Below are 26,253 nucleotides of genomic sequence, written 5' to 3' on the forward strand. Positions count from 1 at the left end.
TTACATTTTAATAGGATCGTACTTCACCCTCCCTTTCTGTGCCTCCCTCACATATGAATGCACGTGTGCTGTCTTGCATGGAAACCTGGAATTTGGGCAGTGAACACAGAGAATAGATCCCTTCCTCTGGCCTTGTCCAGAACACTGCAGGTCCAGGGGTGTGTGAATGTGCGTGTGTGTGACAGATGGTTACAAAAAGATTCCACGCCGTTCCTTCACTATTTTCCTCCTTATGAAAACTTGAAGGAAAAAGATAATGGCTTTAGAAACACTATTAGTTATGCATTCAGCAATTTCTCCTGAAACCAGAAAATATTTAATCATAGCAAGTGTATAGAGTCACAGCGATGTACAAATAATAAAAATTATACCCCTAAGAGACTGTACAGGAAAAAAAAATAGAAAGGAAAAAATCTCTAGAACACTGAAGGTGCCAAGCACATTGGATATTTTTTCCTGTTTTCCAAATTTTGTATTGTGTGTATGTTATTTATAAAAATTATTTTAAAATTATTATTATTATTATAATTAGTTACTCATGATTGAACCCAGAGCGCTTAACCACTGAACACATCCTTAGCCCTATTTTGTATTTTATTTAGAGATAGGGTCTCACTGAGTTGCTTAGTGCCTCCCTAAGTTGCCAAAGCTGGCTTTGAACTCAAGATCCTCCTGCCTCAGCCTCCCAAGCTGCTGGGATTACAGGCATGTGCCACCGCAGGCGGCCTTAAAATTATTAATAATTATTTTTAAAATAATATTTTTACTTCAAACTATATGGGATTGGGCAACAATCAAGCAGAGCATGTGATAAGTTCTTTTATGATAGCGATAGCCGGCTATCTACAGCAGCTTCTTGACTCTGAACCGGTTCCTCTGAGTTTCTTGCGTGCTTTGTTTTGCTTTTTTTATGCATTGCCCGGATAAGTGTGTTCAAGTCAGGACAGATAGGGGTATGAAGGTATTTCAGATTCCAAGCGATACATGTTGGTTGAGTACAGAAATTCCATGCTAAACAGAAATGACTTTTGGGTTGTGTCTCTCTTACCACCTGTCAAATGGCGGAGAATCATGTTAACTGTGTTCAAGAATAGCTCTCCATTTCAAAGCCTGGCCTGGCCAACTTGGGCTTTTTTCCTGAACATCAAAGGGTTCCCAGAAGCACTCAAGATCTTCTTATAGTCTACCGAGAACTGGTTCAAACCCCCATTTTAGGTCCTCCTGGGTGTCCTGTGTTTTAGATTATTATGAATGAGTCTCCATCTTTCCCTGTTTGCTGCTGACCAGCACAGAAGCCCCCAGCTGAATGTCTGACTTGGAGAAAGGGAGGGGCTGGAGGGCTTCCCAGGGGGAGCAGCCTGCTGCATGGGGGCCCCTACATTTGTGGTGGAGGCTGCTGGTGGCCTGGAGTGGGGGCGGGTTGGCGTGACCTGCTGTGGTGTGGCTCTGTCCTTGGCACCCTTGAGAACCAATGAAACATTGAGTGTTTTCACTGTTGGCAGCGCTGGGCTCGGCAGCCCCCCCTCCACTTCTGAGAGTGCTGCCAGCCGGGATCCGACCATCGTGTCCCCAGAGGTGACGGAGCCAAGGAAGTTCCCACAGGAAGCCAGGGGGCCGGGAGGTTCTTCACTGCCTGGCCTACCGCCGCCCCAGGAGCAGGAGTGGCCCAGGACCTCCATGCCCTTCACCGAGTGCCCCCCAGAGGCTTGCTTGGCAAGCCCCACAGCCACACCAGAAACGTCCCCAAGTGCCCCGGGAGATGTCATGGCGGCATTTACCCCTGAGGGGGACAGCTCTACTCATCACAGCGGAATTGCCATCGTCCCCAGTACTGGATGTGACGAGGAGCCGAGGGAAGAGGCACAGGACTCCTCTTCCTCTGGCCACATGGGCCAGTTGTCGGGAATTTCACCAGCACAGCCTGCAGGGCTGAGGAGGGAGCTGCCGAGTGGAGCGGGGGGCCACTCTGGTGGTTTCGAGGCCCAAGAGAAAGAGGCTGCAGGCTCCCCTGCCGAGTCCGGGCAAGGACCAGCTTCTATACAAGTGGCCACCAAGGCCCCAGCTGCTGTCCAGCTGGACAAGGAGAGCTCAGCTGGCCTGGAGGAGTGGCCCCCAATACCTGAGACCAGGGAACCACAATATCCAGCCGCAGGAAGCTCGGCCAGAGGAACAGGCCGAGTGGAGGTGACGCCTCCGCATTCAGCCGGTAGCTTGGAAATCCTTGGGGCCTGCGGCCCGCCTCCCAGCAATTCAGGCCCCGCCTATGAAGCTGATGCAAATTCTGCCACCTGGGAAAGCTGCTGGCAGCAAATGGGACCACCTCTGCCACACACACAGCTGCCCAGGGACCCGCACAGTCCTGCTCTGGCTGCAGCAATCAGCAGTTCCTGCAAGAAGCCTCTGGACACCAGTGATGCTCAGGGTCACTCACAGATAGGGACAGAAAGAGCTGAACCCCATCAAGTCATCGGTGTGGCCGCAGGTGGCCAGGCAGCTGGGGGTTTGCTGGTGAGTGCCCAGCCCTCTCCACTCACTCCGACTGAGGAAACGTGTCCAGCTTCAAGCCCCGTTGCACATACAGATGCTCAGATCCCTGTTGCCGAAGGAGGATCCAGCCGGTTGGCCAGGGAGACGATCTCCCAGGCGGAGAAACCAGTTTCTGCAGAAGCAGCCAAAGAGCTGGTGAATACAGGGTTGGGAGGGTTGGAGGAGGGGGCATCAGATCTTGAAAGAGAGAGAGAGCACCCAAAAGGGAGTACTGGGGAGTTTCCTGCCCCCTCACCTCAGGAGAGAGCAGAGTTCTGGAACAGGGAGCAAAGCCAGGGGGTCGCACTAGGGATGCCGCTGCCCCCTCCTCCTCCTGGGACTTCGAGTGAAAGTATTGGAAGGTCAGAGGGGCCGAAGGATGGAGCCAAGGCCCTCGAGGATGATGAGGGTCCTGCCATGGCTAGAGACAGGAGCCAGGATGCCACCCCAGAGACGCCTGGTGGTACAGATCCTGGAAACCTGAGGGCAGAGGAGTCTCCGGCTCCTGGTGGCAAGCCCAATGCTGAGGGGGACAAAGATGAGGTTTCGAAACAAAGTGGCAACGAACAAAGCAGAATCCTTCCCAGCTTAGACTCGGCACAGCCACCCAGGAAGAACGGTGCTGGACACATAGACGGGCCCAACCCTCAGTCAATGCAGGTAGCGTGGCAGGCGGCGGCTGGTGCCAATGTGACCACTGCAGCCACCCCACTGCTCCTCCCTGAGGAGAAGCCGGTCCTGCCCCCAGCACCAGAGGAAACTGATGAGGATGTCGTTCTGGAGTTGCAGTCCAGATGCCCTGATACCCTTCAGGACACGTGGGGATCGGGAAGAATGGAGTCTCTTCCTGCTTTAGAATCAGAGAAATCGGATTTCCTGTCGACTCCTGCTGCAGAGGTTGTATCCAAAGCCCAAGAGGTAGAGAACACATTGGAAAAAAAGACAGAGGGCCGTCTGTCCCCACAGAGGCCCCGCAGCTGTGAGGGGGAGAACGTGCTGACATCCCCAGGCCAGTCCTCTGAGCCAGGGCACCACAATCTAGATGGACAGGAAGTTCATGCTGATGTGCCAAGCACTCCCTGTGAGGAGACCCCAGCAGCGGATACGATGCTCAGTCCGAAGCAAGATTTTCAGGGAAACCCGTCCCACCCAGAGGACAGTGGGACCAGAGAAGCTGCATCTGAGAGGCCCCCACTATCTTCTGAGAACTGCCTCCTGCCATCACAGTCGGACACAGGGGCACCCATCATTGATAAGCTCAGGGAGATGACTCAACCTCCTGCAAATGGGAAAGAGGCTTATCCATGCAACCCAGGTGTGAAGAACCAGGGTGCAGGTCCTTCCCCAGCCCACGTACCCATGGAGCCTCGGGAGGACCTGTGCTTGCCCACGTATGAAGGACAGGAGCAGGCATCTGGCTCAGAACTTCAAAGTGTGCTCCCCAAAGACAGTCTGTGTGATGCTCCAAGTTTGGTTCTAGAGAGTTCTCCATCGGAAGAGTCAGAATTACCAACTCCAACAGGACAGAAGTTGCCTGCATTAGGGGAGAATGGCCAAGAGGGAGCAGGCAGCTGTGGCCAACTTTCAGGGGTCTTGCTTAACGCAGGAGACACTTTAAAAGACTCTTCTGTTGCAGGGAGCTTGGGCGGGGAGGGAAGCTGCTGTGCTGGGCAGGGGCCAAACAAGTCCCAACAGGAGCTGGGTGATACCGTGGAAGCAGGCAGCCTGCATGAAGGGGCATGTTGCTGGGATGTGGGGGTAGCTGACGCACAGCCCCTACCCTCGGGCCTGTGCAAGGCAGAGATGGCAAGTAGAGACACAGTGGGGGCCCCGCCTCATCCACCTGACTCAGTGGCCCTCCTGGATACAGCTCATGGTCTGGCAGCCCCAGCACTGGCCAGCCCCAGAGTCACACCCACCCAGGATGCTCCAGAGAGACAGACATGTGATCAAGCCCAGGAAGAGAGGCAGCAACCAGGGCCGGCCCTACAGCAAGAAATGGAGTGCCCTGCCACCGCGGCCACCACAGACACAGAGACACACAAGCTTCTTGAGAAGTTCCCGCTGGCTGGGGAGCAGGGTGGTGAAGGAGGGGCTGCTGCAGCTGGTGAGAGTGCCAGTGAAGGAGGCCCAGGGACGCAGCAAGCTCCAGGGGAAGCACAAACCGCTCCAAGTGACACCTTTGCTCAGACTGAGCACTGCCCCACCTCCAGGAAAGGAGCTTCTACCTCCGTCCCTGGTGAGTCCTGCGAGACTGAGCAGCTCATGCCCAGCTACCAGGATGCCTTGCCACGGGCCGGAGAGCTGGATGGGATGCCCAGAGGCACGGAGGGCATTTCTGCACATCAGGCTGGCCCTGACCCAGAGAGGCCCCTGCCGGCTGGGAAAGGTGCTGCTCTTGACACCCCTTACCTGCATATCAATGGAGCCGCCAGGAAAGGAGCAGAAGACAGTGGTCTGAGAGCTGTTTCTTCTGAGAGCCCCACAACTCGGGGTGAAAGTCCCTGTCCCATGGAGGAGTCCCTGCTGGAAAAGGCTGCCTCTGTGAAGCTGCCGGCCAGCCTCCTCTTGCAACCAGGAGCCTCAGGTGGGGAGGACTCTGCTGTGCCTGCCAGCTCTGGAAGCCCCAAAGCTGGAACCACTGAGGAACCTGTGGACTCCATGCCCTACCTGGACAGGATGCCTCTTCTGGCCAAGAGTAAGCAGATGACAGAGGAGGACAAAGTGGCCACAGCTCCAGAGGCCAGGCCCTGTGAGATTCCAGCCTGCTCTGGCAGCGAGGACAGCATGGTGGGTGATGCAGCAAGACAGACAGAGGGCAGCAGGGACAGGGTGGTAGAGACACCTCCAGATCCAAGGAGAGGTGCACCAGGTGGTACAGAAGCAAGCTCCAAGCAGCCTAGCCCCATTGTAGGGCTCCATGACTTCAGGGAGCACATCACCAGAATCTTTGAGCAATCGGTGCTTGGAGCCCTGACTGCTGACCAGCCCCAGAATGCACCGAGTGAAAAGGCAGGAGCTGGGAGGAGTGTGGTGGGCAAGGACCTCACCACGCTACTAAGCCCAGAGAAGCTTCTAGATGGAACTCAAGGAATGGCTGCCACCACTCTCCCTGCACCTCCTGCTGGACTCTGGGTGGAGAAGAAGCCAGAGTTGGCTGTGGAGGCTAAGATTTCCCATCTGGTTTCCCAGGATACAGCTCCAGACAAGCTGCCAGGTCTTGGGGGGCGAGCCTTGGAGCAAAACCAGTCAGGTGCCAGTGTTGAGGAGGAGGTGACTGGTGTATCACTCGTAGCAAGGAGAAGCGAGAGGCCAGACCTGGGAGCCGAGGTTCACTCACAGCAGGCGAGGGGTGGGCAAGAACTAGCTTTAGGCCTTTCCTCACCAGTGGCTGCTCAGGGGACATCTTTAGAGAGAGCTGCTGACTTCCAGGTGGCTCCCCAGAGCCTTGGAGAAGAGGCCTCCATTCAAGGTGACAGAATTCTTTCTGGAAAACAGTGCCAGGGAACACTGGTCTCTGACAGTCACCCTAGAGAAGATGGTACCCAGGACTTGGCTCACACGGTGGGTGCAGGTGATGTGCCCGAATCTACCTGTGCTCTAGAATCCTCTCCTCCCCGTGGGGATGTTTTAATTGAGCCCGAGGCTAATAGTGACCTGCTTTGGGGTGAAAGGAAGCCTGAAGCTGATGCCAGCCTCCTGGAAATGCAAAACGCCCCTGGCCACCCGGGCATCCCTGAACCACTGGCTAGAGAAGTGCTGGACACTCCCCAGGAGCCCAGCGAGAAGGCAGGAGCTGCTGGGGAGGTGAAGGGTGACATCACGTTGAGCACAGCTGAGGCACGGGCACACGCATCTGGTGACCTGCCAGAAACAGGTGCTGCAAGGATGATCGCCGGCGTAGCTCATGACTCAGTGCTGCCAGGGAGCCGTCAGGCGATGGAGGACACAGCTGCCCTGCGAGGGGACAGCCCAAGTGGGCACCAGCCGGCCAAGGAGCAGCTGGGACCTGAGCTCCCTACTCCAGCTGGGAATGGGGAGGTGCGTGTTTCACCCCCAGAGCCTGATGACACTGGAGACTCAAAGCTGCAACCCCTGGCTCCGGAAGAGCAAGACGCTGACAGGTACTTCAATTAAATTCTTGTGGGTTCAGCTTCAAGGGTGAATCCCAGCCTGATTTTTTAAGTCAATCCAATAGATGGGTGGTTTTCCCAAAGACCAAGTTTTACATATCCAATGGCTGATATACCCGCTTGCCCTCTCTGGATGTGCTGAGATTCTGCAATATGTGAGCAATGGTTGGAGGAGTGAGGACTGTCTGTTTTACATGCCTCGCTGCTTTTCTATTGTTCTTTAATTCCTCTAACTTAAACCGCTGCAAAAGCGTCATGCGTTCACTGGCTGGCAGTGCTTGGGTGGGTGTAGGTTGAAATCAGTCGTATGTTTTTCTGGAGATGCAGATATATCTGCTTTTGAGTCTAGATATGTTTAGAGGGGCTTAGATGATTTGGAAGCATCTCTAAGCCATTGGTTGTATGACGTTTGTTTCCCCCACACCCCACCCTGCCCGAAGGATTTTGGTGTAGTAGCCACTTAAAGCTTTCATTGGGAAATATGTTTTTCAAAAAAGACTAGGAGATTGATGTCTCTCTTACCATCAACATTATCTTATCTATTGCTCCCTTTCATTGTCCCAGAAAGAGCCTGGGGCCTGGCCCAGCTACCTTACCTACGGTTCCTGAGAAGGATGCTCCGAGATTCCCTTCAGATGAGACCAGCTGTGTGGGAGGACCAGAAAGGTCAGTGAAGTTCACCGGCGCCTTCCTCAGACCCAGAAACACTGGGAGTTTCACTAAAGAGGGTAGTCTTTATACACGAGTCTTACACAAGAGAGTCAGAGAGCCAGTCCCCTCCTGCATGCAGGTGAAGTGGTGCTGAGATGACTCAAAGTGCCACTGTTGTGAGATGAGCCGAGTCCCTTTCATATTTGTGATTAATACCTTTAAAAATCGGAATGACTTTATTGAGATACTAGCCACATACCATAGAATCCACTCATTTAAAGTGTACAAATGAGGCTGGGGATGCAGCTGCATGGTGGAGTGCTTGTCTAGCATGCACGAGGCTCTGGATTCCATCTCCAGCACTGCAAAAGAGAAAGAAAGAAAAAGAATATACAGTGTACGATTCAGTAACTGTTAGTGTACTTAGAGCTGTGCAACCATGGCTACGATCAATTTCCAGAACATTTTCTCCACCACCTGCACATCATACCTCAACCCCTCGTGCTCTCAGCCACAGGCACCCATTAATCTAGCTTATTGCCTTTTGAGGCAAATGGGTCAGCACTGGTTTAATCCCTGAAGCAGGTGTGGTTCATCAACAGCAGCCTACGTTGCCCAGAGATCTTGAGATTAGGAGCACGGGTGATAGATGTGTGTGAAGGCCAGATCCTCACACTTATGGGGGACTGCCTGTTCTTTCCTAAGTGAAATGTTACCTGTAATTCTGCCGGAGCTGCTGCTTAAGTTTCATCCTTTGGAGGTAAGGAAACACGTGGACACGCACACTCCGGATAAGCTCTGTAGTATCCCAAGACCTTGGGCTGTCGTGTGTGTGTGTGTGTGTGTGTGTGTGTGTGTGTGCGCGCGCGCATGTGCGCGCGCTCGCATGTGCACATTTGTAAACATGTGCGGTAGGGTCGGAGTCTAAATTAGTACCTATGTCTCCACCAACAGCTGCAGGCATTTTATAAATGATTTGATTCATATTTTGCACATGCGGAAAGAATGCATGGTCACCTGTTTTTCAAGTCTGAGCGCTTCCTCCGATTCCCAGCTGCCTCTGCTGCCCACAATAGTGACACTCGGGACTCTGGGCCAGTGTGGAGGCCTGTGCCTCCCAAACAGATGCAGGCTAAGCTGCATTTGACGCCTGTTTCTGCTGCTGACCAGTGAAAAATTTCCTGCAGCCCTTGCTGGTATGTGCCTTACATTCCCAGTGAAGGCACAGGAAGGATGTTGGACTAGCTAGGGAAGCCTCTCCTCCGCCAACAAGGGACTCTATCAGTGCCTTTGGGTTTAAAGATGTACACACTTTATCCCCCTCTTGGAGACTTAGCCAGAGATAGAGCAGCCCAATAAATATTTCATGGCTCATTGTTTTTATCACTTTAAAAATCGTAAATTATCACATCTCAGTGTGCATTAGATGTTGTAAAATTTCTGGCCTATTTGTAAGGTGTATAAAGGAAAGAGAGACGATTACTGTTTCAGTGTCTTAATGTCACTTCACCCACTGTTTTTTAGCTTAACTGTTTACAGAGTCATTTTTTTCCTCTGTCATCAAACTCTGTACAGACATTTCTCGTGGCTAGGTTGCAAGGCTGGTCCTGGGCCCCTAGCCATGAGTCTTAGGTTCCTGCAGTGGTTCTGTTCACTTTTGTGTGAGGAGTGAGCACGAAATACACACCAGATATTGAAAACTCAGTATGAAGAAAAGAATACAAAAAATTCATTATTGATCATTTTTATACTGATTATATCATATACTGGGCTTAAATGTATTTTTGAAATTAAATCCACTTTTTTGTGTTTTTAATGTGGCTCCCTCAATTTTTAAAAATTACACATGTGGCCTTTGCAGACATAACTTGCATTCTCTGTAGATTATTTGGCTCCAGGACTTGCTTTTCTCTGGTCCTTGGAGACCCAGGCATGGTAGAAGTTCAGGCTTCCCTGTGCTTGAGGCTCTTCGGGGAGAGGCCTCTTCTCTGTCCCCTGTTGGTTGAGGCCTTCTGGAAAGAATTGTGACTAGTCTTTCTCTCTCATCTGCCAGATGACAGGGGAGGTAAACCCTGAGCAAATAGGCAGTGGGATCCCCTCTTATCCTTAGGAGGCAACTGAAGTTCTCTGGAAATGCACAGACCAGCTCTGTCCAATAGGAAAGTGACACAGTCACGGAAGTACCCTTGAATCTTCTAGCAGCCACACTAAAAAACCTAACCAGAAACTGGGAGCATTAACTTCAGTATATTTTATTGAACCTAGTATGCAAAAAATATTACCTTGTCAACATAAAATTAATGTAAAAATTATTAAGGCAATAAGCTGCAATCTTATTTTTTAAATATATATGTTGTAGATGGACACAACACCTTTATTTTTTTATTTTTATGTGGTGCTAAGGATTGAACTCGGGCCTCACAGGTGCTAGGCAAGTGCTGTACCATGTGTTATACTCACAGCACATCTGGATTTGGACTGACCCCATTCCTAGCACTCCACAGCCAAAGGTGGCTAGTGGCTCCTCTCTTGGATACTCTAGCTATAGAGACCTAAGGGCTTTGGCAATTGACCCAGAAGGCCATGTCGTCCCACAGGACCCCACAAGATCCCTGTCTGCCCAGGGGGCTGATTCCTACTGGTTTAACACAAATGGCGAGAATGTTTCTTTTCCTTGGGGAGGAGACTCAGTACTTCTTTCTAATGAGTCCACTTACCACAAAAGAGTTGTGAGTGTCGACTGAGCAGGTCTCAGAAAAGGTTCTACCAGGACTGGGGTTGCGGCTCAGTGTTAGAGCGCTTGCCTGGCATGTGTGAGGCACTGAATTCAATCCTCAGCACCACATAAAAATAAAATGAAGATATTGTGTCCGCCTAAAACTAAAAAATAAAAAAGAAAGGCCAGAAGGTGCAGGGGTTAGGAGCAGAGGTGTTGCACTTGAAGGTCAAATCCAGCAGCAGTCTGTGGGAGGCTGGATGGTCAGGCTTCCGTGGACACTGCCAGGAGCTGCAGTGAGGAGGAAGTTCAAGGCCAAGGCCCTGAATTCCTAACCCAGCTCTGCTTTACTAGCTACACACCCAGCCTCACTTCATTCGCCCGTAGAATGGGGACGACAGCACCAGTGCCTGCCTCCTCAGATGGCCAGGAAGTTGAGAGATCATTGGTTAACATGTTACACTGGCATTTTCTGGTGCTCATTTTCCTAGTTCAGAGAGTTGAGTGACCACGTCTCCGGTGTGGAACTGTTTCTGGGAGATCAGTCAATGCTCCTGAGACTGAGGAGCACAACCTGGCTATTCTTCCTTTCTCGCACAGAATTCTTTGCCTGCTGAAATATCTTGCTTTGGAAGGAGAGGATGCTTTCCTCTCTCCTACAGTGTAGCCCACAATAATCTGCAAGTTAAAATTTTTTGAGATTGCTTTTACTGTGATACATTGTGTGTCTTTCTTTGTGTGCCCTATTATATTGTTTTTTCGCCATTGAAATAATGTTGTAAGTCACTAGGCGAGGGGCAAAGCAAATCACACCCCAAATTTCTACCCTCTTATTTGATACCAGGTGACTCCCTCCTATTGAATTTTTGAAGATCCTGCTGACTTGGGTAGAACCTATAGCCCATGTCAAATTCAGCACCTAGAGGTCTCTTTGCCGTCTTGGTGACAGGATGCTGGGTAACCCAATATCATATGCACAGGCAGCGTCAAGATGTTTCCTGCTTTACTTGCCAACTTAGATACTGCCGTGGGTACTGCTGGTGATGTGCCAGGGGTAGCCTGTGGCTTTAAGTCCTAGCAGCCACTGCCTCACAAGTAGGTAAAGATGGACAGATGGCTCAGGGAGCATGTCTGTACATCGTGTGGTCCTCCCCGTGGAGGAGTCTGGGACCCAGAGTGGCCTCATTGAAAGTGCTTGAACTGGTCTCACCTTTATAGACCACCTTCTATGTTGGGTAGAAGGGTCGGTTAGAATTTGGCATCTTGGTTACATATCACTAATGTTCACACGTGGTTCTGGATCGATCTTAGATACCACCCTGCTATGTTTGCTGAGCATTTATTTAGAGGTTTTTTTTTTTTTTTTTTCCCCCACTTGGAGAAAGGTATTGTGTTCAATTATTAGTGCATTTTAAGAGAATTAAATTGTTCCCAGATTGCCTAGCGTCTTTGTTCAGATCTAGGCTGAATCACAAAGGGCGGCTGGGTTGAAAAGTTGAGGAAAGAACAGAGAGGGAAGCTTGGCCTCTTGCCGAGGAAGCGCTGGCAGAACCTGAAAGCCACACGGGAACCGCTCCTCTCCCGTCCTCCCACGCCACCTTCCCACTTGGTCTCTGTTTCTTCCTTCTCTCGTCACTCCTAAAATTACCAGCTGTGACACCATGTTTTCAAGTTTAAGAATAAGACGAGAGGATGACTACAACTGTGTAAATTAAGCAAAAGGAAAAAAGTCTCTTCCAACATAGTTCCCTCAGCTACAGCCAGGACAGCAGATCTCGGTCCCTGGGTCTGATCTTGTATCTACCTTCTTCACCTCTGGGGGGCTGTTGAGGAGGACAGATTCCCTTGCATTTCAGCCACCTCCCTGGTGGTGGTGATGATGATACAACAGTGTTTCCAAAGCCTCAGGAAAGTGCCTGGTGTACAGTCGGAACATGATAAAGATGGTCATTGTTACTGTCCCTACAGAAGTAGGGAGCCCCAGGAACTGAGGTTGGTCTCCAGCCAATCTGCATCTTTGTGCCTTGGTGGCTGTCTGTCCAGTGGGGTTCCTTCGCTTACCCAGCTTGGCACACAAGGAGCTCCTGCATGGAATGAGATCACAGATTCAGGAGACGGCAAACAAGGTAGATTTGCGTAACTGCGCACAACTTCAATCATTGTGAACCATCCTGTATAAAACCAAAGGGCCCTTTGACATGCAGCCTTTAAGTCCTGAAGCTTTTGTGTTTTATAATTAAAGTGAATTTCCCGAGAGGTTGATCTGGCATCTGGGCAAGTGCCAAGTCTCCTTGGAAAGTCAGTTTATGAGGTACCTACACAGAAGGTGCCCGTCTCCTTGGAGGCAGGGGCCAGATTCTCTGCAGGTGGCTGGGAGAGGGTAGCTACCACCTTGGTTCTCCAGCTCCTCTGCCCTGGGGCCCCTGTTACAGTGCACCTGGGCCCAGGGGAGCAAAGAGCCACTCCTGCTCCTGGGAAATCCAGGACAGTTTTAGGGCAAGGTGATGATTTTCCAAATTGCTTGTGTCCAAACTAACCCAGCTGTCCTTCCTGCAGCCTGTCATTAGGGTCACCGGTAGGAAGGACGGCATCAGACATGGTTTGAGGCTTGTTCCAGAAGTAATGTTTGAGAAGTGGACCTTGGACACTCTCCTGGGTAGAGCTAGAAAGAAAGTTGGGGGCATTCTTATTAGGCTCCACACTTTATGGAGGAGGAAACTGAGGCTTCAGATAGGGAGGACTAGGGAACTGACTGGCTGCAGAGTTAGAACAGGACTCTGGCCCCTGGCAGTTGACATCATGCTTTTCCTGCGTGTCCACACTGAGCCCACTGCCAACCCCAGCCACCCCAATTGTGCTTCTAGGCTTTCAAGGAGACGGCCCCACTCGGGACTAGAGCAGGACAAACACAAGCCTGGGTGTTGGCAGAGCTCAAGTTCCAACTCAGACAGGCACGGTAGCACATGCCTGTAATCCCAGCTGCTCAGGAGAGGCAGGAGGATCACAAGTTCAAATCTAGCCTCAGCAACAGTGAAGCGCTTAGCAACTCGGTGAGACCCTGTCTCTAAATAAAATACAAAATAGGGCTGGGGATGCTTCAGTGGTGAAATGCCCCTGAGTTTAATCCCCAGTACTCTCTCCCCAAAAAAGTTCCAACTCAGGTTCTAGCTCTGTGACCTGGGAGCTGCTATTGCCCTCTCTGAACCTGTTTACTCTCCTGTAAAATGGGTCCCAATTTTTCCTGTACAATGTGGTTAGGATTAAGTGAGCCATTTTATTAAGAGCACCTAGCACACAGACTTGGTACAAGTTCCCTTTCGCTTAGTTCTCCCTGTCGCTTTTATATCCAGCAACACCTCAGCCCTCAGGGATGTTCTGTTTGTGTCCCCTTTTTGCAGTTGAGAAAATGGAGGGTCCAACAGGTGACATGGTCAGAGAGCTAACAAAGAGTAAGAGCAAGGACTGGACCCTCTCTTCTGGAAAGCTCATTGGACCTCAAGGCCATGTTTAGAACCCTGATCATCAACCTGCCCACTGGGTGGACCCTTGGGGAGGTTGTTCTCAGAAACAACACCGTCCACGAAAGCTTCCTACAGCCATGGACATGTTCTGTATCTCCTCTGTCCAATATAATGGCCGCTAGCCTCCTATGGCTATTGAGCACTTGAAGTGAGGCTGGTGCTGGGGAACTGAATGGCTGATCTCATTTGGTTTTAACTAAACAAGGTAAAATTGAAACTGAATTAGCCGTGTGGGGCTGGAGGAGAGCAGAGGAGAGTGACCCTCACCTACTGCATAGCTTCTGTGTGTGAAGCCCTAGAAGTTTCCTAGGCACCTGTTGGTGCTCACAGAGCATTAGAATCCCTCCCCCTCAGCTTCCTGGCCCTGTGCCTGGGAAAATCAGGTGGTGGAGTCTTTGTGGTGCTGGGGATGGAACCCAGGGCCTCCTGCATGCCGGGCAAGCCCTTTACCATGGAGCCACACCCCAGCCCCCAGCTGATTGTGTCCTTAGAGGGTGGAGTCTGAGGTGTGTTCATGGCACAACTGTGCAGCAATAGGACCCGCAGGAGGCACCACCTTGGCACTGGGCCAAGGAGGCGCACTCCTGGCCCACCAGCAGCCTGCTTTTGCCAGTGGCCTCACTCCCAGTCCTGCAGAATGGCCTGTCCCTGAACAGATGGTGTTGCAAGGTCAGCTGGCTCCCAGCAGCTGGGGACCCCTACCTGCCTGCACTCCCCCCAGCAGCCCCACCCACTAGGGTTCCTGGGAGGGAGCCAAGTTGAACAGGGTTGCCGTCTTCCGGTTGACGTCTCTGTACTATTCTTGTCCTAAGAAACCAGCAGGGTGAGAAAGAGGCTTAGCATGCAGTGTCAATAGGCCCCAGCTCACAGCACCTGGGCCCGACTTTCCTTTCTTCTTTCTTAAGGCATGCTATCTTGCCTCTTAAGTTGTCTGCAATGTTAAATATTTTAGCAGCCTGTGATTCCGACAGAGACTGTGGAAGAGTTTCTGTTTCCAGAGAAGGCCCTGCAACAGGCCTGATTACCGATACCCTAGTGCCTTTTCCTTCTGCAAGGCTGGCACCAAGAGGTTAGGCAATAAAAACCTCAGGGGAAGGTCACATCCAGGCCTCACGAAGTGGGAGGATGGGCCGAGAGAGGATCCCAGGATGCAGAGGCTCAGCCCAGTGCTGAGCCACCATGGCAGGAGGAGAGCAGGGCCCTGAAGCTGCCCCTGGTGAGTGGGGAGATGTGGGGGAGGAGGCCCGGGCTTGAGATCAGGCTGCAGGCTGAGGTTCAAGTCCTGCTCCCACTCTGTTGGGGGAGGCACAGGACTGTACCAAGCCTCGGCAGGTGAATGGGCTGATGTGTCTGGGGGTGAAGGAGAGTGGAAATGGGAGTAGATGAGGCAGGATAGCATGCCTTGACTGTGACTGTGCACTCCATGGACGAGGCTCTGAGCTGGGGGAATTTCCAGACAGCTCCATCCACACAACGGATCAGCAGTCACCCAGTGAATGTGCTCGCAGGCAGGTGCTCAGAAGAGAAGCTGGGGGGGAAGGGCTGGGATGGCACCCGGCAGCGTGGGGCACTGGCTCCTCCACCGGGAAGAGCTCTGGGGTGCACGGTCAGGGGCAGGCATGTCGATGTGATGTGGTGGAGTGACCACAAGGCTGCTGACTCCACACCCAGGGCTCAGCCTGAAGAGTTGGGCGTTCGGGGTGCCTGTCTACTCCCCTGTGCCTTCTTTAAAGCACAGCACACCTTCACCTGCCTGGACCTCACACCTCCAACACAGGATCAGGAAAGGCATCAAGGCCTAAGTTCTTGGTCTAGAAGTGTTTGTGGTCATTTGGATGTAGAGTCATTTCAGCCTCTGGCCAGGAGGATAAGCTATGCTCTTCTTTCTTGGGGAACATTAGACTCCCAGGGCATGGCTCTTGGTTACCCAGCACCTGATACTCTGCATGATGCTATAAGTGTCCGTTGAATAATTGAATGCAGCTAGCTATCAGGTGTGTTTGAAGGTTCCTGTCCTAGAATATGAGGTCAGACAGGACTTTGGAGGCAGAAGGCTGAGTCTAACTTCCGGTCTGCTATTAGACTCTTCAACCTCAAGCAAGTTCCTCAGCTACTCAAAGTCTTAGTTTCCTCACGTGAAAAATATAATACTAGGGTCCACCCCATAGAATTACTAAGGAGATTATATAAAAATAACATGTGAAAAGCCTATCAGCCTGCCTGCAGGCCTGCGGTAAGCACTTAAACACCAGGGCTTATTGTTTTATCATTATCATCACCATTTGAATCTTAATACTATTATCAAGGTAGATGCGTGGTAAGGACTTGTGTTTTTACCCAGTGACTAATTGGAACTTGCTGAAGTTCACATAGTCGGCTCTGGTTTCTTTGGAATGTGCTAGGGCCCTCTAATGCCCTCCCATCCTGTGGCCACCTCCGACAAGGGTGGCCTCAGTGTTGCAATATTGTATTGGATGCAAGGTCAAACCATCTGGCACTTGCAGTGAATGCAGTCTTGCTTTGGGGTTAGCCTCTTGCCAAGAGTGGCTGCAGAAGGCTGAATGCTAACTTTAGCAGGAGCGAGGAAGTGCCCGCGTGGGTGAGCGGGCACACCTCTTGGGAAGCAAGTGCTGAGCGCATCTCCCGGGACAGACTGCCTTGACTGTGTGGCCATGAAGTTTGGAGCTGCCAGCCTATTCCAAGCTTCTAGAGGGAGGGGCAGCATGGATTGCTGCCTGGCCCTGCCCGCCTGCTGGATGCCACAGCACAGTCCTGGAGGAAGAGACCCTTTCTGGCAAGTGACCAAGCAGCTGGTATTTAAGGGCACATGGCCAGAGCTGGCAGGCAGTGAGAATCTGGAAAGGGTGGGAGTGCCAACCCTGGGCTTGAGGTCTCAGCCCTGGGCCAGACTGCCTTTCTGGGCCATGTAGGAAGGATGTCTGGGCAGATGAGCCTCTAGCTCCTGATGCTGGGTAGCAAGGATGCCGGCCTTGGAAACCGGAGCCACACCACGCCTGGCTCAGGCATTCACAGTCGTGAAATGTCAGACCCAGAAGGGCCTTCAGGATCTTCCGCCGCCTCATTTTACAAATGAGAGACCTAAGACCTGGAGAGGGTATGTGTCTCCCTCAAAGCCACACAGCCTGTCAGGGCCACTGATCCAAATCATTGAATATGATTCTCTGGTTTCAAGATCAGTGTACTTTTTTCTCAACCCCACTGACACACTAGTGCACAAGTGACATTGTTGCCAGTTTCAGGAAACATCCCTAGAGCAAGTCTGTAAGTTTGTTGTTCTAGATTGTTTTCTGGAAGCAGTGGTGGTTTAACATAATCTTGAGCTTGGGTTGTGTCTGAGGAAGCAGCCTCTGCAGGCTTGCTCCTGCTTTTTGGCAAAACAAGCCCAGGCTGCAGCCTCTGTGTTGTGTGGCTGGCCTTCCTTTGCTGTGTCTGAGGGCCTTGCAGGGGGATTGCAGGAAAGCACCATGAAAAGTGCTCACAGGTTCTCCAGCTCATGGGGATGCAGGGGTGCAGAGTGGGAGCGCTGGCTGGGCTTTCTCCCACAGGGGAAGGTCCTGCTGAAACTCGAGCTCTGCCTGCTCCTGCCCATGTGTCTGTGGGAGTCCTCTCCTGAGAAAACCCTCAGAACACACCATGGTCTGGTTCAAGTTTCTTTGCAAACAGTTGGGCCATGAATCCTTGGGAGAGAAAATGCTTTTTTTTTTTTTTAATTGGTGCATACTAATTATGAAGAACAGTGGGTTTCATTGTGGCGTTTTATACATGCATACAACAAACTTCGACCATTTTATCCCCCAGTGTCTCCCTTTGTCCCCCTCTCCTCCCTGGCCCCCTTCCTCTACCCTAGTGGTCTCTCTTCTGTTTTCTTGAGATCCCCTTTTGTCCCCTTTCTCCTTTCTAGCATCCAGACAAGAGAGAAAACGTATTATGACCCTTGTCTCTCTGAGTCTGGCTTATTTCACTTAACATGACGTTCTCCAATTCTATTCATATTCCTGCAAACAGCATAGTTTTTCCTTCTTCCTTGTGGCTGAATAAAATTCCCTTGTGTAAATATACCACGTTTTCTTTTTCTGTTCTTCTTTTGACAGACACCTAGGCTGGTTCCACAGCTTGCTATTGTGAAATCAGCTGCTATAAACATGGATATATGTGTATCGCTATAGTATGTGGACTTTAATTCTTCTGGATAAGTAACTGGATCATATGGTGTTTCTGTTCCTAGTCTTCTGAGAAACCTCCATACTGATTTCCACAGTGGATGTGCTAATTCACATTCCCAGTAACTCCCACTGCCCCTCCACTCCCATCCTCACCATTATTTATAATTATTTGTGTCATTGATGATTGCCATTCTAACTGGAGAGAGACAGAATCTCAGTGAAGGTTTGATTCGTACTTTCCTGATGCCTTGAGATGTTGAGCAACTTTAATTTTTTTCATATAATTCTTAGCCATGTGTCTTTCTTCTGAGAAGTGTGTTTAGTTCATTTGTCTATTTGTTGAATGGATTTTTTTTGATGTTGAGTTTTAAGTTCTTTATATATTCTAGATAATAATCCTCTGTTAGAAAAGTAGCTGGTAAACATTTTCTCCCATTCTATAGGTTCTTTCTTCACGCTCGTAGCTGTTTGCTGTGCAAAAGCTTCTTGGTTCGACGCCATCCCATTTATTGATTCTTGGCATTATTTCCTGAGCTACAGTGTCCTACTCAGGAAATCACTGCCTGGGCCAATGGGTTGGATCATTTCCCTGTGCACTCTCCTAGCAGTTACAAAGTTTCTGGTTTTATTCCAAGGTCTTTGATTCACTTCGAATTGACTTTTGTGCAGGGTGAGAGATAGGGATCTATTTTCTTTTTGGTATTGGGGATTGAACCCAGGGGCACTTAACCACTGAACTACATCCCAGCTGTTTTTGCTTTTTATTTTGAGACAGGGTCTTGCCAAATTGCTATGGCCCCTGTAAGTTGGGAGGCTGATCTCAAACTTGCAATCCTCCTGCCTCAGCCTCCCGAGTCACTGGGATTACAGGCACACACCACTGCAGCCAGCTAGGCATCTCTTTCCAATCTCTTCACATATGGACTTCTAGTTTTCCCAGCACCATTTGTTAAAGAGGCTGCCTTTTCTCCAATGTAAGTTTTTGGCATCTGACAAAATGTTCCTATTGGTCATTGCAGAATTTAGTTTTGCCTGAAGGTGGAAAGTTTATTAGAAACCACCAGGTTCCCTGTGAGACTGATGTTTAAACCTCTTGTTTGGTTCATGTTTTATCTTTGGTGAGAAGGATTCTGTAAAAATGGGACATAGAAATAGCCCCAGTGGGGAGAAGTCTCTGCTTTCAGAAACTCCGTTTCTGTATGTGTGCTCAGGAAGTCTTTGTGGGATGACTGATGAAATACTGCCTTATCCCAAGTTGATACTGCCTTGGAAGTCGGCATCTGGTCTTCATTCCCCCAGTGTTGACGGTTAAACACCAAGAAACACCCACTGAGGCAAGTGCAGAAAAGTTTTATTTAAAAAGAGACCGAGAGAAGGGGACGCAGAGCTGGGTATCTGGTGGGTTAGTCTTGCCATTTTATAGATCCTAGGTTTCCTTCCTCCCTACCCTGTGACTGTACCAGGCAGGAGAAGAGCAGCCTGGGGTAATCATTAGCCACTGCTTGTGTTGGGAGTAGGGATTCCCCAGAGGTATTAGCAACCCATTTCCTTTTCTTTGATAATCAGCCCATTGGCCCTCATCTTTCCAACCTGATCATTTACTACCTACCCTGACCACCTGTCCTTCACCTCATCTTACAGTCACAAGGTACACTGAGGAGCTGTAACTCCCACTGCCTAGAGTGTTCCGTTCCTCCCAGTCCGCGGCCCTTTGTTTCTTGCTCAGTGTTGGACCAGGGCCACTCACTCACAGTACCTCCTGGTGCTCGCTATTTTTGTAGCCACTTCAAGTATCGACTTACTATCTTTCTTCAAATTGCTTCCTATTTATTTCAATGTATTATTTTATTTTTGTCCCCAGCAGTATCTGTAAAGTTCAGGGTTGGTGTGCTAATTGTCTTTTTTCCCTTACATGCTTTAATTTTTTTTTTTTTTTGTAGTTGTAGATGGACAGAATGCCTTTATTTTGTTTATGTTTATATGGTGCTGAGGATTGAACCCAGTGCCTCACACATGCTAGGCAAGCGCTCTGCCACTGAGCTACAGCCCCAGCCCCCTAACATTCTTTAAATGTGTTGCTATTAAAATACTCTAATCTGAGAAATCCTAACATAGTAACACCCTCTTATCCTCTGAAACCCAGCCTAACTATTCCTCTTTGGAAAACCTCCCCATACCTCTCACAAGGCTGGCTTCAGTGTTCATTTTGGTCTCTGCTATGAGGCAGTCATTCCTTCCCCCAACTGTAGGAGAGGGCACAGGGGCCATTTGCGTCTGATGTTTTAACCCTAGTGCTTTGCACAGGCCTGAGATCATGTAGTATTCAATAAGTGGTTTGAATAGTGAATGAATCCCCTTTAGCTGATGGAGGCTTATGCTGCCTGGCAGAGTGGGTGCCCCAACTAGGCGCCCTGTGATTCTCTGAGAGTAACATGCTGTAAGTCAGGACCCCGCATTCCCACGCTTCCACCTGGGTGCATGTCAACAAATCCCACATAGGAACTTGGATGTAGACACCCAACTCCCAGCAAGGAGCTAGTAAATCCTTCATCTAGGGAGGTTTGACCTCTGTCCCTCTGCATCACAGGTTCCCTGTTCACCACCCAGCCGTCACATGTTTGCATGAAGTTGGGAGGTCACCAGGCCAGGGCGGTGGTGGCGAGGGCTCTCCTGCTGCTCGGGCCTCCAGCTCTTCAGCTCCAGTGCCTACTGCACCGTGTTGCTGGGCTTCTTGGCTCCACGTTCCTGCTTCTTGTCTCTTTAACCAGAGCCCATCTTCCTAGGCAGGGCCTGCCTTGTGCATTCTTATACCCACGTGGGTACTTGGAACGCTGATTGCACAGGTTTCCCCCCTGGCTTCTTAACCTCATGTGTCTTGTTGCTTCACAGCCTGAGCAAAATCTGGCTGCCACAGCAGAGAGCCGCCGATGCTGAGCAGGGCGCTGTGTGGTGGACAGGCAGGAGTGGCGTAGGCTCCGTTGGCCTTTTATATTCCAGAAGACTTCCCTGGCACACGACCATTTGCTTTGTGGTTTGTCATTTCTTTCTGTGCCTGATGTCTGATCTCTACCAAGCAAGCACTTCTGGCCTTACAGTCTGTGGGTCTTTGAAGGTGCTTTTGGCTGCAAATAGCAGACAACTCAATTCCAGAAAGCCTTGGCACCGGGAGGCTCATCACCTCACCCAGCAGGAAGTGCAGAGGCAGGGCACTTGAGGTGGAGGGATTCCTTAGCTCAGTGGTGGCTCTGAGCGCCCACCTCCTTTCCTCTCCTTGCCATCCACATTTAGCATGTGAGTTCATGTCCTGCTGCACCATTGAAAGCTGGTGGTGGCTACTCTAAGGCATTGTGCCCTCCCATGACAATGTTGACAGACAGGAGACACGTGAAGGGCAGGAGCTATGGCATCTTGTGTCCCCTAAAGAGCAGGGAATAGCCAGGAGCAGTGGCACCTGCCTGTAATCCCTGTGGCTTGGGAGGCAGAGGCAGTTCAAGTTCAAAGCCAGCCTCAGCAATAGCGAGGTACTAAGCAAGTCAGTAAGACCCTGTCTCTAAATAAAATACAAAATAGGGCTGGGGATGTGGCTCAGCGAGTGAATACCCCTGAGCTCAATCCCAATACCTCCCCTGCAAAAAAAAAAAAAAGAAAAGCAAGGAAAATGCCTCCGGAAGGCCTGGCTGACTTCTCCTCTGTTTCACTGACCCATGCTGTCACAGGACCAGGCCTCAACCAATCATTGGAACAAAGCAGGAAGGAGACGAGGAAGGGAACCCAAGTTCTGGAGGCACCAGTGCCACCTGCCACAAAAGTTCCAACTTGGCACTCTGCAAGTGGGGACTGAAAAGAATCTCTATCAGGATGATCCAGAATGTTTTTGTTAAAATGCACATTTCTGAACCCCTTCTCCAACCTCCTGAGCCAGAACGTTTGGGGCCTAGGTCCAGGAATCTGCTTTTGAACAACCACCTAGTTGTTGTTTGAACTAGGTTTTCAGTAAAGTTCAGCCCAAGGACCTGATATGTGTAGTTATTTCCTACTTATATTTTCTGGTTTGGCAGGGCTGATTCTTTAGAAAAGAGTAGGACAAATAAAGACTTAGCCTATAGAAGTTCCTTTCCTAGTTCTTGTCTTTTAGAGATTCAAACAGAAATGTTAATGATGCTACCTGACATTTACTTCAAAATAATCTGGGAAGCAGTGGAGAAGTGGACATGTGGGTAAAACAGCCTTAGCGAGGATTTGATAATGTGGGGGCTGGGTAATATATGTAGGGCTCATTATATTGTCCTCTCCACTTACCTTTTTAAAGTCTGCAATCAAGACATCTGCTCTGTGGCTGGGCTGCCTTTGACCTTGGGTAAGTCACACTCTTTCTTCAGGTGTCTCCTTGGGTTCTAGGATTACATAGCAAAAGTTCTCTATAAATTGGTGTTTTCCTATGTCCTCTTTTAAATTTTTTTCTTTTCCTCCTAATGTACCTTTTCTCTACACAAAATCTTATGCAAAATCAAAGAAATAACAGATAAAAGTGGACAAACTTTAGTTGTAGATGCAGTGAGTGCCTCCCAGCCAGCCTTTAAAATCACTCTAGAAGCTGGGCTTGGTAGTGTACTCAGGAGGCTGAGGCAGGAGGATGACAAGTTCTAGGCCAGCCTGCTCAACTTAGTAAGACGTTGTTTTGAAATAAAAAGGGCTGGGGGTGGAGCTCACTGATAGAGTGACCCTGGTTCAATCCCCATTACCACAATCAATCAATCTCCAGGAACCCCAGGACTCTGAAGAAGATAGCCCAGCGCCTACCACATGAGGGCAACTGTGCATACCTGTACAGGTCACGCTGCTGCAGAGGCCACAGCCCTGTGCACGGATCCAGGGAATCCTTAGAACAGAAAAGATAGTCATGGATGCAGTTTGTAAGGCACATTCCTGCTGCCTGTGATTCAGTCTTCTATAAATTCCAGGTATCCCAAAACAGACTCACATGCATTCACAAATCTCTCTTGCAAATTGGTATTGTGCTGTTGCCCTGGCCAGGAGCTGGAGGAACCACAGTGCACCCTTCCCATCACTTCAGGTGTCTCCTGGCCCCATTTCTGGCTGAAGCTAGGACCAGGGTTCTGTGGGTTGGCAGTGAGGTTCTGGTGTGGATTCATCTCTGATGCATAGCAGGATTCGACTCTCAATCCCTTGTGATGTTGGGAGTCCTTGAATTCTTCTTCTAATGAGTATGCCCTACATGGGACATACTCTCACTGGCTGTCCATGGTCACTGCACTGCCTGATCTTGGGGACACCTCAGAGGGGTGCTGTGTCAACCTTCCTCAGCCAGAGTGTTTCCCCAGCAATGAATGAATTGTGTGAGACTCCAGAGATGTTGATGAATTCCTAGATGCCGTCTTAAAATCCTTCAAAGAGGACATCACAGTAATAACTGGTTCCTACTGTATTAATTTCCTATTGTTGCTCTAATAAACTGCCACAAAATTATGGCTTAAGACAACACAGTTTTATTTTCTTACAGCTCTGTAGGTGAACCATCTAACATGGGTCTCAGTGGGCTAAAATCACTCAAGTCTGTGTTGTTTCTGGAAGCTCTTGGGAAAAATCAATTTCCTTGTTTCTCCAGCTTCTAGAGCCTGCCCACTTTCCTTGGCTCATGTCTCCTTTCTCCATCTTCCAACCAGCATCTCCAGCCCTCTGTGTGCTTCCGCCATCCCATCTCTCTATCCCAGCTTCTCTCCTCTTCTTTCTCCTCTTTCTCTGCTTCCTCCTCTTGTACTTGGAAGGACCTTTGTGATCACCTTGGGCCCACCAGATAATCCAGGATCATGTCCCTATTTTAAGATCAGATGATTGGCAACTGTAATTCCCTCCACACCCTTAATTCCCTTTTGCTGTATTCACTTAACACATTCACGGGCTCCTGGGACTGAGACTTCAACGTCCCTGGGGCTTTCATTCTGGTGATCACACCCACTAGTAGGTTTCAAAGCATAGCAGTTCCTTCTTATGCCATGAAGCTGTGCAGCTGTCAACAGGGAGGGTCTGATTCTCCTAACAGGGGTGGCACCTCAAGTTCACCTTTGTGTTTGGCCCAGTTGGAGTGCTTGAGCTTACAAGGGGGTGAGATCTGGCCTGGGAGTGGGGCACAGGAACCCGCGAGTCTGACTGTGCCTTCCAGTCCTTACTCACCAATGGCTGATGGTATACTTTTGAACAACTTACCCTATTTGGGTCTTAGTTGTTACATTTGTGAAATGGGCACTATAATATATTCCAGTAAGCTCATGATAAGCATGTGAACAAAGAATCTGTTTACATTTCCCTCAGAAATGTGACTTTTAGAATCATGGAATTAAAACAAACAATATTTTTGTGGAAATATATTCCATGAATTCTACAGAGAATTTTCCTTTGGGGGGCCCTCAGTCCTTGGGCATCTGTTTCTTTAAGAGAAGGAAAGGAAGCACTGAGTCACTTGTGAGTGTCTTGCCCTTTGATCCCTGAGTGTATAAAATATAGCAGTGCTTTCTTTGACACTGAACTTAACAGGAAGCCTGGCACACACAAATATTTACCCACTCTTCTCAGCTGGGGTCTAGCTGCAGAAATTTCCAGAGAAAATGTGATCTGCAATGGTGTGGACAGGTAAGCACACTTCTGGGTGCAGTGGATGTTAGTGAAGGAAGGGGTTAACTTCAGGCTCTATGGGGGGGGTGTTATTCACAAACCAATAGAAACACACGTGTTCCTTGGAATAAGGAGGCCGGAAGTGGTGTGAAGTAGCCTCTGCCTATTTCAGAGGGTGCCACAGCCAAAGAGAAGCAAGTTAACAGTTGTGCAAACTGTAGCACAGTCTGGCTTACAACCAGCGGCTAAGCACCCTCAGGACACCCAGGTGGAGATAAGAACCAGATTTTGGTTCAAGGAACAAGCCAAGCTCCCTCTGCCCCAGCTTCTTTCTGAAGTTTCCCCGGGCAGCATGCAGGCAATCCCTCATTCCCTCCTCGAGGAGAGGAGGAAGCGTGGACTGCAGGGTTGGGCTGTCAGGCCTGCCCTTGGCCTTGGTGGTCATTTCACACGCTGATGCCTTCCCCGCGTTGCCATGATTAGTGGAAAGCGCCGTGGAAAAACTAAGAACTGTAACAAGTATCATGACTCAAAGCCTCCTGGAAGAAGTCTGCGGGGCATTGAGGAGTGGCGGGCGGGTGGCAAGCCTGTCTGTGTGTCCGTCTTGGCCTCTGGCTCTGTCGCCGCAGGGCAAGTGGGTGCGCTTCTGCGCGGTACTCCGTGCGTCTGGGCGCGCCGCGGGCCGCCCCGTACATTCCTGGCCGGGGAGGAGAGCGCGGCGGGCGCCCTCGCGAGCAGCTGGCTGCGCGCTGGCCAGGCTCGGAGCGCCAGAGCTGGGGGAGGAGCCTGGCCCGGCCGCCGCCGCTCTCCCACTCATTGGCCTTTTGTGCTGCAACTTTCCCGAGCCCTTCACCGAGCCGCGCAGTCCCAGTGCCGTTGCCCGGGGAAAGTTTGCGTCCGTGGCTGGACCCGGCCTTGGAGACTCCACAGGCAACGCTGTGGCTTTGCTTGGAAAAAACCCAGCCGCTCGGCGGTTCTTTGGCCGCTGTGTCCCTGAAGGAAGGCAGCTCTGTGAGGGCCATCCTGGATCGCCCCGGGCGGGTAAGTGCGCCGCAGCCACAGGGAGGCGGGCGGCCGGGGTCAGGGAGGAGACAGGCGTCCCCAGGACCTTGGCCGCCAGACAAAGGCGTGCTAGAAGTGGTAGCTAAGCTTATTTTGGCTTTCCCCCGACAGGAATTGGTAAAGGATGGAAAAGTATCTAAATACACATTTGTGTCTCCTGCTGGCAGTGGAGTGTGTCTGCAGGGGGGTGGGGGACTGAGGGGACCTGCGGGCTGGTCTCCTCGGGTGCGTCTGTGCTGTCCCGGGTCTGCATCCATGGCAGGATGTACACCAGTGGCTGGGATCCCCACCCGTGGTCGGAGTCCCTGCCTAAGTTTGGGGTCTCAGCCCGGGTTGAGATCCCCACCCATGGGTGGCGTCGGCGCCATGCCCCTGGGCTCCTTCTGAGTTCGTGTGGTCCACCAGTTCTCGTGGGGGGCACCCCCAGTGGCCACAGCGGCGCGTGGATTAGCCATAAAACTCTGAACTGGATTTCCTCCGAGTTTGGGACTTTTAAATTCTCGACTAGTTACGTCAGCGGGCGCACTTCGAGGCTCTGGCGCAGCACGTGACCCGCCGAGCTTCCCCTTGGCGTCCTTGGCTCCCGCTGCCGGGTGTTCCTCTGACTTTGGGCGTCCTGCAAATGCAGCTTCAGAAGTGCTGTGATTGGCCGCGCAGGCCCAGAGCGCTCCATGCACCATCCGTTTGCAGGCTGTTCCTGCAACTTTGCTGTACTCTATACTTGTCTTAAAATGGCTTTATCATCATTATCATTATTGTTGTTAGCTCCTGGCTCCGTCGGATGCGAAGACAGGAATATGTGGTAGCTGGTTGAAATAAGGCTGAAATAC

The 26,253-nt window shown here is 50.6% G+C and overlaps 1 protein-coding gene across 9 annotated transcripts in view; it reads left to right on the top strand.

Moving 5' to 3' along the window:
• Nucleotides 1–26,253, top strand: part of Tacc2 (transforming acidic coiled-coil containing protein 2) — a 190,705-nt gene that overhangs the window by 57,443 nt on the left and 107,009 nt on the right. For 8 of the 9 annotated variants that reach the window (XM_077105516.1, XM_077105517.1, XM_077105519.1 and 5 more), the window contains exon 4: nucleotides 7,224–7,325. In XM_077105516.1, the coding sequence (XP_076961631.1) occupies nucleotides 7,224–7,325 (102 nt within the window). Of the gene's footprint in view, nucleotides 1–1,502; nucleotides 6,651–7,223; nucleotides 7,326–26,253 lie in introns of all 9 variants that reach the window. The other variant, XM_077105524.1, reaches the window with a different exon arrangement.

This window comes from Callospermophilus lateralis, chromosome 15 (assembly GCF_048772815.1).
Source record: "Callospermophilus lateralis isolate mCalLat2 chromosome 15, mCalLat2.hap1, whole genome shotgun sequence".
NCBI lineage: Eukaryota > Metazoa > Chordata > Mammalia > Rodentia > Sciuridae > Callospermophilus > Callospermophilus lateralis.